General features: G+C 36.6%; 1 protein-coding gene across 1 annotated transcript; it reads left to right on the top strand.

Annotated features, from left to right (window-relative positions):
- The first annotated feature begins 3,474 nt into the window (after positions 1-3,474).
- On the top strand, positions 3,475-10,210 carry LOC111897726 (receptor-like protein EIX2). Its single transcript, XM_023893674.1, has 2 exons — positions 3,475-6,027; positions 10,067-10,210. The coding sequence occupies exons 1-2, from the start codon at positions 3,475-3,477 to the stop codon at positions 10,208-10,210; spliced, it is 2,697 nt and encodes an 898-aa protein (XP_023749442.1).
- The last annotated feature ends 2,485 nt before the right edge of the window (positions 10,211-12,695 follow it).

Raw genomic sequence — 12,695 nt, 5'->3', positions numbered from 1 at the left:
TAATTGTGCACTGTTAAACATCTTATAACATGACCACAAGGTGTGCCATCAAGTTGCCAATGCCTACATGTACATGTCATATGTTGAAAATCAACAATCACATTTTGTGCCCCCTTTTTGACCTCGCATTTTGTATTTGAGATCATGCGAACATCCCATTTGCTAAAAGTTTTCTTGTTTTCTTTTATAACTTCATCCTCCCAAGGGGTAAGTATTGTTGTTGCTTCCGCTAAAAAACAGCCAAAATGAAGAAGTTAAGATCAATAACATCAAAACTAATAAAACATTAATATTACAAATTTACTTAATACCTGCAAAGTTACGTCTTTGAAACCACCATTGTTGCATTGTAGCACGAAAAAAATCAATCAACATAAGTATTAGCACCTTACGTGCGTGTCTAGATAATGCATTTATAGACTCCGCACTGTTGAACGACATACGATTGTATCGGTTCCCTTTAAAATGTGCCATTGACCAAGTTTTACGAATTTATACTTTTTAAGTACTCCCATACTGGTTCTTTTGTCTTTTTCATAACATCCATGACAACATCAAAAACATCAACTGTGTACGCCCTACACGCCTCCCAAAAAATTCCTTTAACCGTCTTATTCTTGCCGAATCTAGATACTATGTTGAAATACAAATGGACACCACATATTCCATGATGAGCATGAGGAAAAATGTTGGCAACAGATGTTGCTATAGATGGAGACCTATCAAATATAATTGTAAGCTCCTGCATATTTCCTATGCAATCATGTAGTTTTTGAAAAAACCATGTCCAAGAATCGGTACACTCATTTTTGCATATACCATATGCAACTGGTAATATTTGGTTTTGTCTGTCCTTAGTAACTACAAGTAATATGGTACCTTTGAACTCGCCCTTTAGGTGAGCTCCATCTACTACTAGGGTCGGCTTACAAAAATTGACAAAAGCGCATACCTACAATACATTGTATATTTATTCAAATACACCAAAATAAATATTAAAAAATTAATATAATATGATAATACTAACCGAGCAACCGAGTGCGACGTACAAAAACTCAAAGCGATCATCAGCATCTGTTTTAATATGTGTGACAGTACCCGGATTATGTTTGGCCAAGTTGTGACAATATGCAGGAAGTTTGGTAAAAGAATACTCTTTCGTACCCCTTAACGACAACAATGCATATTGCTTCGCACGCCATGCCTGATGGTATAAGATATTGATATTCAATTGAGCATTCATATCATTAACAATTTCTTTTCCCCGATAAACTCTATTACAGTCTTCAGCCAAAACATCAGCAACATATTCACCCAAAACATATTTGTTTGCTTGTCGATGATTTGGTTGCAACAATGTTGAAGAACATGTGTGCACATCAACAAATTTATTCACCTGGAAAAGTCCATCAGAATTTTTAAGTGCTTTTGCTCTTAGTAACCAAGAACAATTTTTCAAAACACACACAGCTTCATACCTTGATTTGGTGGATCTACTTGTCCTCGTCTGGAAACCTTCTCGAAGACATTTTTTTACCAATACACCGCTTTAAAAGTTCTTTGTTCTTAAATATACTCTCACATTGAATCTTTTGAAGATTCATGTCTACCATCTGTGTTGGGATATCTTCATTAATATCAACTGGGCATACTGGTACAAGGGGCATACCGTGAAAAAGGTTATCGGGAAACTTAGCTTTAACTTCATCACCCAACTCATCTCTATCGGAATTGCTTTGTAGCTCAGTTATATCTAAACATACATCACCAACATCAACATAATGCCCGTAAATATGATTTTTTTCATTTTTTTGACTTGAATTTTTTTTTTCTTTTTAGTTTTATCTACCACACGCCTACTTATAACTTTAACTTCTTGTTCGCCAACATCATCACAACGACCACCCACATCATCAAGATAAGTACCAACATCATCATCACCAACATGCTTGTAATTCTCAGGATCCACATAGTGAATAGGTGAATAACTAACATTAACATTTTCAGCAACACTGTGAAACTGAGGTACACTGGGAGTATTGAAAGTACTTATCGGATCGTTGCTCCCTTTATAACTGCATAAATTACCAACAAGCTGGTTTCCAATTTCACCACCCCCATTAACCTCCTCAACTTCATCAACCACCACAAACACTTTCACAGCCCTTCCTCCACTACATTTGATTACGTTTATCAACATTCTAACATCCATGTCTTCAACTATAGCTATATAATAATTTAATTCAGGATGGTGGAAACGAAGACTAATTCTATATTTTTCTAACAAACCAATTTTGCTTCTTACCAAAGATACTAAATCACTATAACTAATATACTCAGAAAATATCAAAGCAAGTTCAGAAAAACCTCCCTGTGGACATATGTATTCCAAATTAGTTCCATTAACTTGTTATCTCCCACCGGTTACATGACAAATCAAATATTCAATCATTTTTTGAGCAAATTGTAGAGAAAGTTCCTAAACAAATAACAACCAAAATGATATTTTTCTACAAAACTTTTTATACATGAACATGATTTCGTAGTCAAACCAATTCATTTCATAGTCAAACTAAAAAAAAAAAACAAAAAAAAAAACCACAATTTCGCAGATAGAGTGAGAGTAAATCGCAGATGGACCTATTCCATCTGCGATTTTACCCCTATATATACAGAAAAAAAAATTAAAAAAAAAATTTAAAAGCACCTGCGAATGTACAAGCATCTAAAGCACAACTGTGCTTTAGGTGCTTGCTTTAGATGCTTGTACATTTGCAGATGAGATGCTGATTTCGCAGATGGGACATCTCCATCTGCGAAATTGTGGGCTAATTTTGTAATTTCGGTTTTTTTAGCTATTTTTGTAATGTCATTAGTGTAAATGGCTATTTTTGTCATTTTCTTTTTTTTTTTTTTTTTTTGGTTTTTAGTGGCACTTCTTATGTGCCACTAAATGACATATTTTTGTAGTGGTGTTATCTTAAACATAAATTATTTATTATGGAGAAATTCATGAAAGGTGTTAAATTAGGGTATAGTTCAAACTTCAAAGTTTGCGTTTACATTCTGACTTTTTTGTATCCGATAAAGGTTCATTTCATAGTCATTGAATTTTAATTAGACCCAACTAACGTTATTACGGATGTGTATTTAATTTCATGAGTTTGTTTTCTTGGGATTTATATCACAAGATGGGAAAAGACTTGCAAGTCTTTGAAGTTTGAACGTTCTAATTTGCGGCAATTAGATCCAATTATTCATCTTTAAATTTTTTTTAGTACAGTTTGGTTCAGATTTAATGGGAATTAAATATTGTATACCCCACACAACCAGACACCAATTTGACGCCACCTACGTACCCACTTACAATCATTCATGTTCACATTGGAGACTAGTAGACTACATAAACCCTGGCCTCATGAGGGCATCAACACAAACCAAAAATCACCAAGATTTTCATTTTACATTTACATTATGAATAATTGTGTTTTTATAATTTTCTCATATCTCTTACTATTCATTGTGACTACAACTGCCAGCCAATTGGTAGCAGTGGGAGAAGGAGGTGATGATACTAATAATGGTGTTATGAAAAAAAAGTGTTGGGATAAGGAGAGAGATGCTCTCCTTCTTTTCAAAGCTCCCCTTCAAGATAACCCCATTGATACTCTCTCTACATGGACAGAAGAAGATGATGAATGCTGTAAATGGAGTGGAGTAATTTGTAGCAACCCAACCGGTCATGTCACAGGGCTTGATATCAAAGGCTATGATCTCAGAGGTGAGATTAGCCGTTCATTGCTAAACTTAACCTACTTGGATTATCTTGACCTTTTCTACAATTCTTTACATGGAACCATTCCCACTTTCATTGGTTCTTTGACTCGATTAAGATATCTTGATCTTTCTTACAATAATCTTAATGGAACCATTCCCAGGTCCATTGGTTCCTTGTCTGAATTAAGGCACCTCAACCTCGGCCGCAATAATCTTAATGGAACCATTCCCACCTACATTGGTTCCATGACTCGGTTAAGGCACCTTGATCTTTCATCTAACTCTCTTTATGGAACCATACCTCCAGAGTTTGGAAACCTCACCAACTTGCAACAACTTAACCTTAGATCTGATAATGGAGGATTTAGAGTTGAAAACATAGAGTGGTTATCTCATCTCTCTCATTTGGAGGAACTTTATATGGATGGGATTTCCCTCTCCAAACAAAATCACTGGGTAAATGTAATTCTGAGTCTCCCAAAACTATCAATTTTAAGTTTACAGGGGTGTGAGCTGTCACAGGTCATGTATCCATATTCTTCATTTCTCAACTCTTCTTCTTCATCTATTGAGTCCCTTTATCTCGTAAACAACAGTCTCACCTCATCCATGTATCGTTGGTTGTTCCCATTGACAAGCAATAAGCTTCACGAACTTTCTCTCTCTTACAACATGTTAGATGGAATACCCAAGTATCTTGGTAACCTCTGTAGTTTGGAAACTTTGTACTTTGATAATAACTCTGCTGTTGTCAAATTTCCTGATTTTCTCAACAACTTGTCTGGATGCACATCCAATGCATTAAAACGCTTGTCTGCTTCCTATAACCAATTTACAGGGTCATTGTCCCGTGAGATCCGAAAGTTTTCATCCCTAGAACACTTGGATTTATCTAATAATCTGTTAAATGGAAATATACATGATCTTTTCGATACTGGAATTTCAGACACAACTCCTCAGGAGTTTGCATACATGTGGCCTTCTCAATTAAAATATCTGAATCTCTCTTCCAACAACATTAGCGGTAAAGTACCAGATTTATCATCAAATTTTGCCAACCGTTCAGTGATTGATTTGAGTTCAAACAGCTTTTCTGGTCCAGTGCCGAATGTTCCTTCCACTTTGTCATCACTAAATCTTTCCAAAAACAAATTCTCTGGGGGAATCTCATTTATATGCCAAATAGTTGATGGTTTCCTATCATTTCTTGACCTCTCTCATAACTCATTAAGCGGAAAACTCCCGGATTGTTTATGGCATTTCAAACACCTCGAAGTTCTTAATCTTGGACACAACAATCTCTTTGGAAGGCTTCCTCCCTCTATCGGATCTTTGATAGAACTCAAGGTGTTGTATTTATACAAGAACGACTTCTCTGGAGACTTGCCTTTGCCTTTAAAGAATTGCACAAGTTTAATCTCATTGAATTTGGGGGCCAACAAGTTTTCGGGTAATGTGCCTGTCTCAATTGGGGAAAACTTAACAGGGTTGTATGTTCTTATTCTAAGATCAAACAACTTCTTTGGAACCATCCCTTTACAGTTATGTCAATTAGCAAATCTTCAAATTCTCGACCTGTCATTGAACAACCTCCATGGAACCATCCCATCATGTCTGAGTAATCTTACGAGGATGGTTCAACCAGGATTCACACAAGATGCAGAATATTACAGATTTATAACCGATCGTTTATATAGAGTGGAGACATATGTTGACCACGCAATGATTAAGTGGCAAGGAGATGAACGTGAATTCATTAGCACTCTGAAATTGTTGAAGATCATTGACCTGTCAAGCAACAATTTAACAGGACAAATGCCATATGAAATTACCAATCTTTATGACTTGATTGCTCTGAACTTGTCAAAGAACGCTCTATCTGGAGAGATTCCACAGAAAATTGGTGAGATAAAAAACCTTTTGACTTTGGATTTATCTAGAAACCGTTTTTCAGGGAGGATACCATCAAGCATGTCTCAGATGAGTTTACTGAATGACCTAGACTTGTCATTTAATAACTTGTCTGGGAGAATCCCAATCAGCACTCAACTTCAATCCTTTCAACCTTCAAGATACAATGGAAATGCACGTCTATGTGGACCTCCCCTTACCAAAAGTTGTCCTGGAGATGAAGAATCAAAAGCACCACCTCTTATTGGTAAAAGTGAGGGCGATGAGGAAGACATAGATGAACTCTGGGGATGGTTTTATATTGGTGGGGGAATGGGTTTTGCTACTGGATTTTGGATAGTATGTGGTACTTTACTTTTTAACCGTCGAGTGAGACATGCATTTTTTCACTTTTTTGATAGCTTCAAAGATTGGGTTTATGTCAAGGTGGCTGTGTTCATTACAAGTTTCCAAAAGCATTGACAGATGTAGTTTGTTATCTAATTTTATATTTCCGATTTCTTATTTTCCTGTATGCAATATGTAATTTGGCTGGGGTTTTTAAGTCTCCCATATCAATATATTTGCCACCAACACCATGGGTGGCCATTTTCCCTGTTTTGTATGAGATAAGATATCCTAAAAAAATTCATATATTTGTAGCATCTAAAAACAAGATGAAAATTAAAGGTACAATAACAAATCGGAAATGGAACCAGACCTATGTGGAAAAAAACAGTTTGATACAAATTGATTTCGTTTGAAACAAACCACCAATTTAATAATGGAACGGAGAATCCATTAGATATCATACTTTGGTAGTAATTGAACTTCCATTACATTTCGCAATGGGAAACATGATTAGTATTGGTTTTTTGCATCAGTGATTCCAAAATGAATGAGCAACCCCCCCCCCCCCCCCCCCCCCCCACCCCACAAGAAGTTATAAATGGAAATTGAAAGTGTCATTTACTCTTCAGTTTATCATTTCTATTATTGAGTTCTCTATTGTATTTGCAGCAATGCCCCTTTTATCTGCAGCACATGGCCCCTAGATGACTATAGATGAACAAGTATCTCAAAATGAAAAGATTGAAATTAAAAGGTAATAGATACCGTTTGAACTTGCACTTTTACCTATGTTCTCCTAAAAGATGGAACATATGACTTACTAATGTTCCAAATTTAACTGTGAAATCTTTATCCTACGTTGTAAATTAATAAATTATGAGAATCATGTGATGATTCTAATATAAAGAGCGACGCAGAAAATTTAGTTAGTGCCGTTATATATAGTTTGAGTTTTTACTTGGTATGATATTCTATTTTCTACTCATGTGGTGAGTAAATGGCTGCAAATTATCTTGTGGGTTCTTAGGTGTTGTGTGAGAAGGCCTGCACTTGGAGTCCGACCATAAGAAAATGAAAAGATGGATGAAGATGGAGATCGACGGTGCGGTTCTAAAGGTGAAACCATGGAAATCATGAGTTACAAAGAACGTCATTTGGTGGTAGACCATCACAGTCTAATCTTATAAGGACAATTCTCTCAAAATCAAAATGAGTATACCGGTTTAATATATTTGTTTTTTTTTCAAGATTGTGAATTTGCCTAGTATTTAACTTGTGTTATTTATCATCTATACAAGGGATAATGTCACTATTTCACCACATTATTTGCATTTTGGTACTAATTGTAATCTAATGTGTTACACAAATGGTGTCAGTTTTAATGAGATAAATCAGTTATAAACATGATGTGGTGTCAACATGACATCCTTTTTGCAAAATTCTGTGCACATTACATCCATCAAAACAACCACCACAATATATAGCATCATGAATTTGTTAGGATTTTGAGTTACATCAACAAAAAAAATTGTGAATAAGATGAAGGCTTTCACAGGTTATGAAATCACTTAGACAACATTCATGAGGGTGATTTTCATTTATTTTTTTCACAATAATATCAGTTTTAAGTTTTCAATAAATAAAAATATACATTAATAATTGTTTAATATTAAAATAAATTTAAAGTTTAATAAAATAAGAATTAAGTAAAAAAGAACGTCCACGTGAACGTCATATTAGCATCCAATGGTTAGAATCAAATATGCAAAAAGTTTAACCTTATGCCTTCAAGGAATGCTTCCCGAATTCACTATAAGATGTTTTCAATAGCTCCATTTTGTTAATTTTGAAATCCTCTATCTTCACTTCTTTAGGTAACACATTTTTGTCTTTATCAACACTTTCAATCATCAACCATTTATCTAGGGTTGGTAATTAGTTGATTGGGTTGAGATTTTTAACATGTTTAATTAAACGAGTCAACCTGTTCAACCTATTTAATTAAAAGGGTTAGGTTAGGCTTAAAATTCTCAAATTATTTACAGCCTGCAAACCTGCTTAAAAAACTATATATATATATATATATATATATATATATATATATATATATTATTTGATTGATTATTATCTTTTAATTATTTTTATCAATAAAAAAAATGGGTTAGTGACCTCTATCGATAGTCGAGTTGTTTAGCATTTACTGTGTACAAATGTTATTACGGTTGTAAACACTTGATTTGTTTTTGTGTTATAGGCTTATAGACTTATCGTTGTATTATTTTGAAACGTGAACAATTATTGGAGTTTTTAAGCTTTATGTAATTTTGTTTTGAAGGATTACTTGATTTTAAAGGTTTTTTTATAACTAGGGTTCCATCAAGTGACAAATCGATAACTAGGGTTCCATCAAGTAACAAATCTTCAATAACAAGTGTTCAACCTGTTTATTAAATAGGTTAGGTTGAGAGAAATGAAAAGACTGTCACAACTGGAAAAATGCTAGAACAATCAAGGTTTAAACTCCAACCATGTACCAGTAAATTCACAACGTAACTTGATGCAATAGAACTATGAATGCCATGAAGCATGGCTATATAAGTTATTATATGCATTACTTTGAAATCCATGTTGTGATAAACCTTAGAGAGTCAACAAAAATCAAATGAATTACATTACTTAGTTGTAAGCTCATTATGGTCCATTAGGACCGAAATCACCTTCATGGGATAGACCACGACCGAAATCACCTATCTAAGGCCCACTAAGGCCGAAAACCCTTCATGGAAGCATGTCAAGACCGAAATCTCCTCCTTAGTTGAAGCTAGGACCGAAATCTAATTTGTGAAAAGTGTTTATGATGATTTCGGTCATGCTGGGACCGAAATCACCCTCTTAGGGCCGAAATCTCCCTTAAATATCATGATATGGTGCCACTTGATTGGTTATTTATCTTCCCAAAGAGATATATTACACTTACCAACGTAAGTGTCACTTCATTATCTCTTGTATCCTATATAATACACGAATTAGAGCCATTCCTCATTCACAGTTAAACATTCACACTTCACAAATTCTCTCTCAAATATCAAGTCTCATTTCCTTCCAAACTCAAAGATCAAACATCCCGTGGAGCCTTATTCTTCAAGCTATTTCCTTAGGAATCATTGTAAGTTCTTATAATCTAGTGTTTATGTAAACATTTTCATACTAGTTCATCTTATTCACACATTAGTATGTGTTAAAACTCTTACGATTCAATCATCTTCAAGTGTTCGTAACATAAAGATCATCACCGTCACTTGGTTATCTAATCACGAATACAGATAAGGTGAGTTCATACCCCTACATTTTTCAAGACTTTTTCTATGTTTTAGAGGGGGGGGGGGGGATACAAGTATCACACAAGAAAATCTACATTAAAACGCAAACATATAAATATGTTATTTTACTATTTTTATGAAAAGTGTTAAATACATGAAACGACATTACTACTAACCTCGTAGAATACCATGCAGACCTTCATGACTTCATGACTGAGCACCGAGTGAAAGAGATGTAGACCTTCATGACTTCATTCCAGGGCTCATAGAATACCATGCACCACGAGTAGTTCCTATATTAGTCATGTTTTGTTATAGATTAGGTGTTTTCGAGTAAGCGTCAGTGCTACTCTTTTTTGTGTGTAGGATCGACCCTGCGAATAAGTGATTACACTATTCAAGGGAGTCGATATGCTCTCAAAATTTTCCTTTGCATTGATGTATTGTAGGCCTGCTTAAAAGGCCAAATTTTCCCAGTATTATGTACTAAAATATATCAATGAAATTGACATTCATTTTATTCCATTGGAAAGTCTTAGCTAGTAAATTCATAAATTGATTGTAATCATTTAAATTAACAATGTTATATTTCCATCATGAAGCACTTACAAAATACACGAAAATCGGAACGCAAAATAAATGAAACAAAAATAACCTAGTCCGTTCGCACCCGACTTGTACCCATTATTGAACACTCATCATCATTTCATCTTTCAAATTTATGGCAGAAAATGCCACCGCGCAAATCTAACAGACGTTTCAACAACACAACAACAACACCGCCACCACCACCACCGCCACCACCCACACCGATGGATATTGTTGTCTTTCAAGTTGCTATAACAGCTGATGTAACCGCTGCCATAGCATAGATTAGCTCCAACAGTACCAATGGGGCTGGAAATGATACTAATAGTTCTAACGAAGGCGACAGCCATGGTCGACTAAGAGGATGCTCCTATAAGGACTTCTCGAACTGCAAACCCAAAGCATTCTATGGAGACGGAGGTGTCATCGCCCTGACAAGGTGGTTCGAGAAGACTGAGTCAGCGTTTGAAATATGTGCTTGTCCGGAAGAGAGTAAAGTCAAATTCGCATGTTGCACATTCATCGACGGGGCCCTCTCTTGGTGGAACAGCCATGTCAAATCGCTAACACTCCCCGTGGACAATGCTTTGAGCTGGGAGGACCTAAAAATCATGATGCTAGCAGAGTATTTCCTAAGGGGCGAAGTACAAAAACTAGATTAAGAGCTCGGGAACCTTCCAATGAAGGACTCTGACATCACAGCCTACACTGCCATATTTAGCGATCTAGTAGTACTTTGTCCCGGGATGGTAACCCCAAAAAGTAAAAAGGTTGAGCGATACATCTAGGGACTATCCCCCCAGATTCAAGGAAATGTAGTATCTAAAAACCCCTCTACTTTTGATAGTGCCAAATGCTTGGCACGAATGCTTGTAGATCATGGAGTTCGCCAGGGCTTTATGACGGTCATTCCCGAACAAGAAAAAGGGAGCAAAAACAAAAGAAAACCCTAGAACAAGAGAAAGAGCAAATCAACGCAAGAGTCTGCGAAGAAAGAACAATTAGTGGCAGCCCACACTGTCACAGTCCCGGCCACTCCAACACCAACAAAACAATATGCAGGAACACTACCAAAATGTATCAAGTGCAACTTCCACCATGTTGGAACTTGTAGGGAAATGCATTGCACAGATTTCAACAAGAAAGGACACACTGTTCGTTTTTTGTAAAGAGCCAGCCCAACAGGCCATCCCTAAAACAAATACCGGAGTAAGCCAAACATGCTACGAGTGCGGGGAAACGGGGAATTTCAGGAGGGAATGCCCAAAAGCCAATAATAGGAATGTTGGAGGTACATGAAGGTTTATGACGTTAGGGCATGAGGAAGCCCTGAAAGACCCCACGGTGGTTACCAGTACGTTCCTTCTCAATAACTCATATGAATGCATACTCTTTGATAGTGGTGCGGAGAGAAGTTTCATGAGCCACAAGTTTAAGCATACACTCAACCAAAAACCATAATCACTCGACGAAATGTTCACAGTAGAAATGCAAAATGGTAAAACTAAAAGCACTAAAGACGTGTACATAGGGTTCACTCTAACTCTAAAAAATCATTCCTTTCAAATTGATTTAATGTCGGTCACAATAACGAGTTTCGACATCATCATTGGTATGGATTGGTTAAGTCCTCACCACATCGATATCTTATGTTACGAAAAAGCTGTCCAACACATCTTACCAAATGAAGAAACCCTCGTCATCTACGGTGACAAACCTAGCACAAATCTCAAAATTATCTCGTGTATCAAGGCTCAGACCTATCTGCGCAAGAAGTACCACATATTCCTAGCACACGTTGTTGACAAGAAGAAGGAGGTAAAGGATATCAAGGATATTCTGAAAGTCTATAACTTTCCCGATGTATTCCTAGAAGACCTTCCGGGAATACCTCCTGTGGGACAAGTCGCCTTCAGAATCGACTTAATTCTTGAAGCCACGCCCATAGCCAAATCCTCATACCGAATGGCTCTGGCCAAAATGCAGGAATTATCCAGTCAACTACACGAACTGCTGAACAAAGGATTTATCCAACCAAGCTTCTTACCTTGGGGAGCACCAGTTCTGCTCGTTAAGAAGAAACACGCATCTTTTCGCATGTGCATTGACTATCGTGACTTGAATAAACTCACTATCAGAAACCGATATCCCCAACCCCGAATCGACGACCTATTCGACCAACTTTACGGAGAATGCTACTTCTCAAAAATCGATCTGAGGTCGGGTTACCACCAACTGTTTGTCCAGGAGGAAGATGTTCCCAAAACGGCAGTTCAGAACTGCTACGGTCACTACAAGTTCGTGGTGATGCCCTACGGATTGATGAATGCAACAACTATTTTCATGGACCTGATGAATCGGGTATGCCGACCTTACTTAGATAAATTTGTGATAGTATTCATCAATGACATATTGATCTATTCACGAAGTAAGGAAGAGCACAGTCAACATCTACGAAAATTCATGGAGACAGTGAAGACGGAAAAGCTATATGCCATGTTTTCCCAATGTGAATTTTGGATCCGAGAGGTGGACTTCTTGGGTCATGTTGTCAGCAAAGAGCGAATACATGTGGACCCCTCCAAAATCTAGGCAATTGAGAACTGGAAAGCACCAAGAACACCAATGGAGATCCATCAGTTCTTAGGCCTTGCTGGCTACTACAGGAGATTTATACAGAATTTCTCCAAGATTGCTAAACCACTGACCACCTTGACCAAGAAAGGTGTAACCTTCAATTGGGAGGAGAAACAAGAAGCTGCTTTCCAG

This window comes from Lactuca sativa, chromosome 6, assembly GCF_002870075.4.
Source record: "Lactuca sativa cultivar Salinas chromosome 6, Lsat_Salinas_v11, whole genome shotgun sequence".
Taxonomy (NCBI): domain Eukaryota; kingdom Viridiplantae; phylum Streptophyta; class Magnoliopsida; order Asterales; family Asteraceae; genus Lactuca; species Lactuca sativa.
The sequence above is the reverse complement of the archived record's forward strand: the minus strand, read 5'-3'. Positions and strand labels throughout refer to the sequence as shown.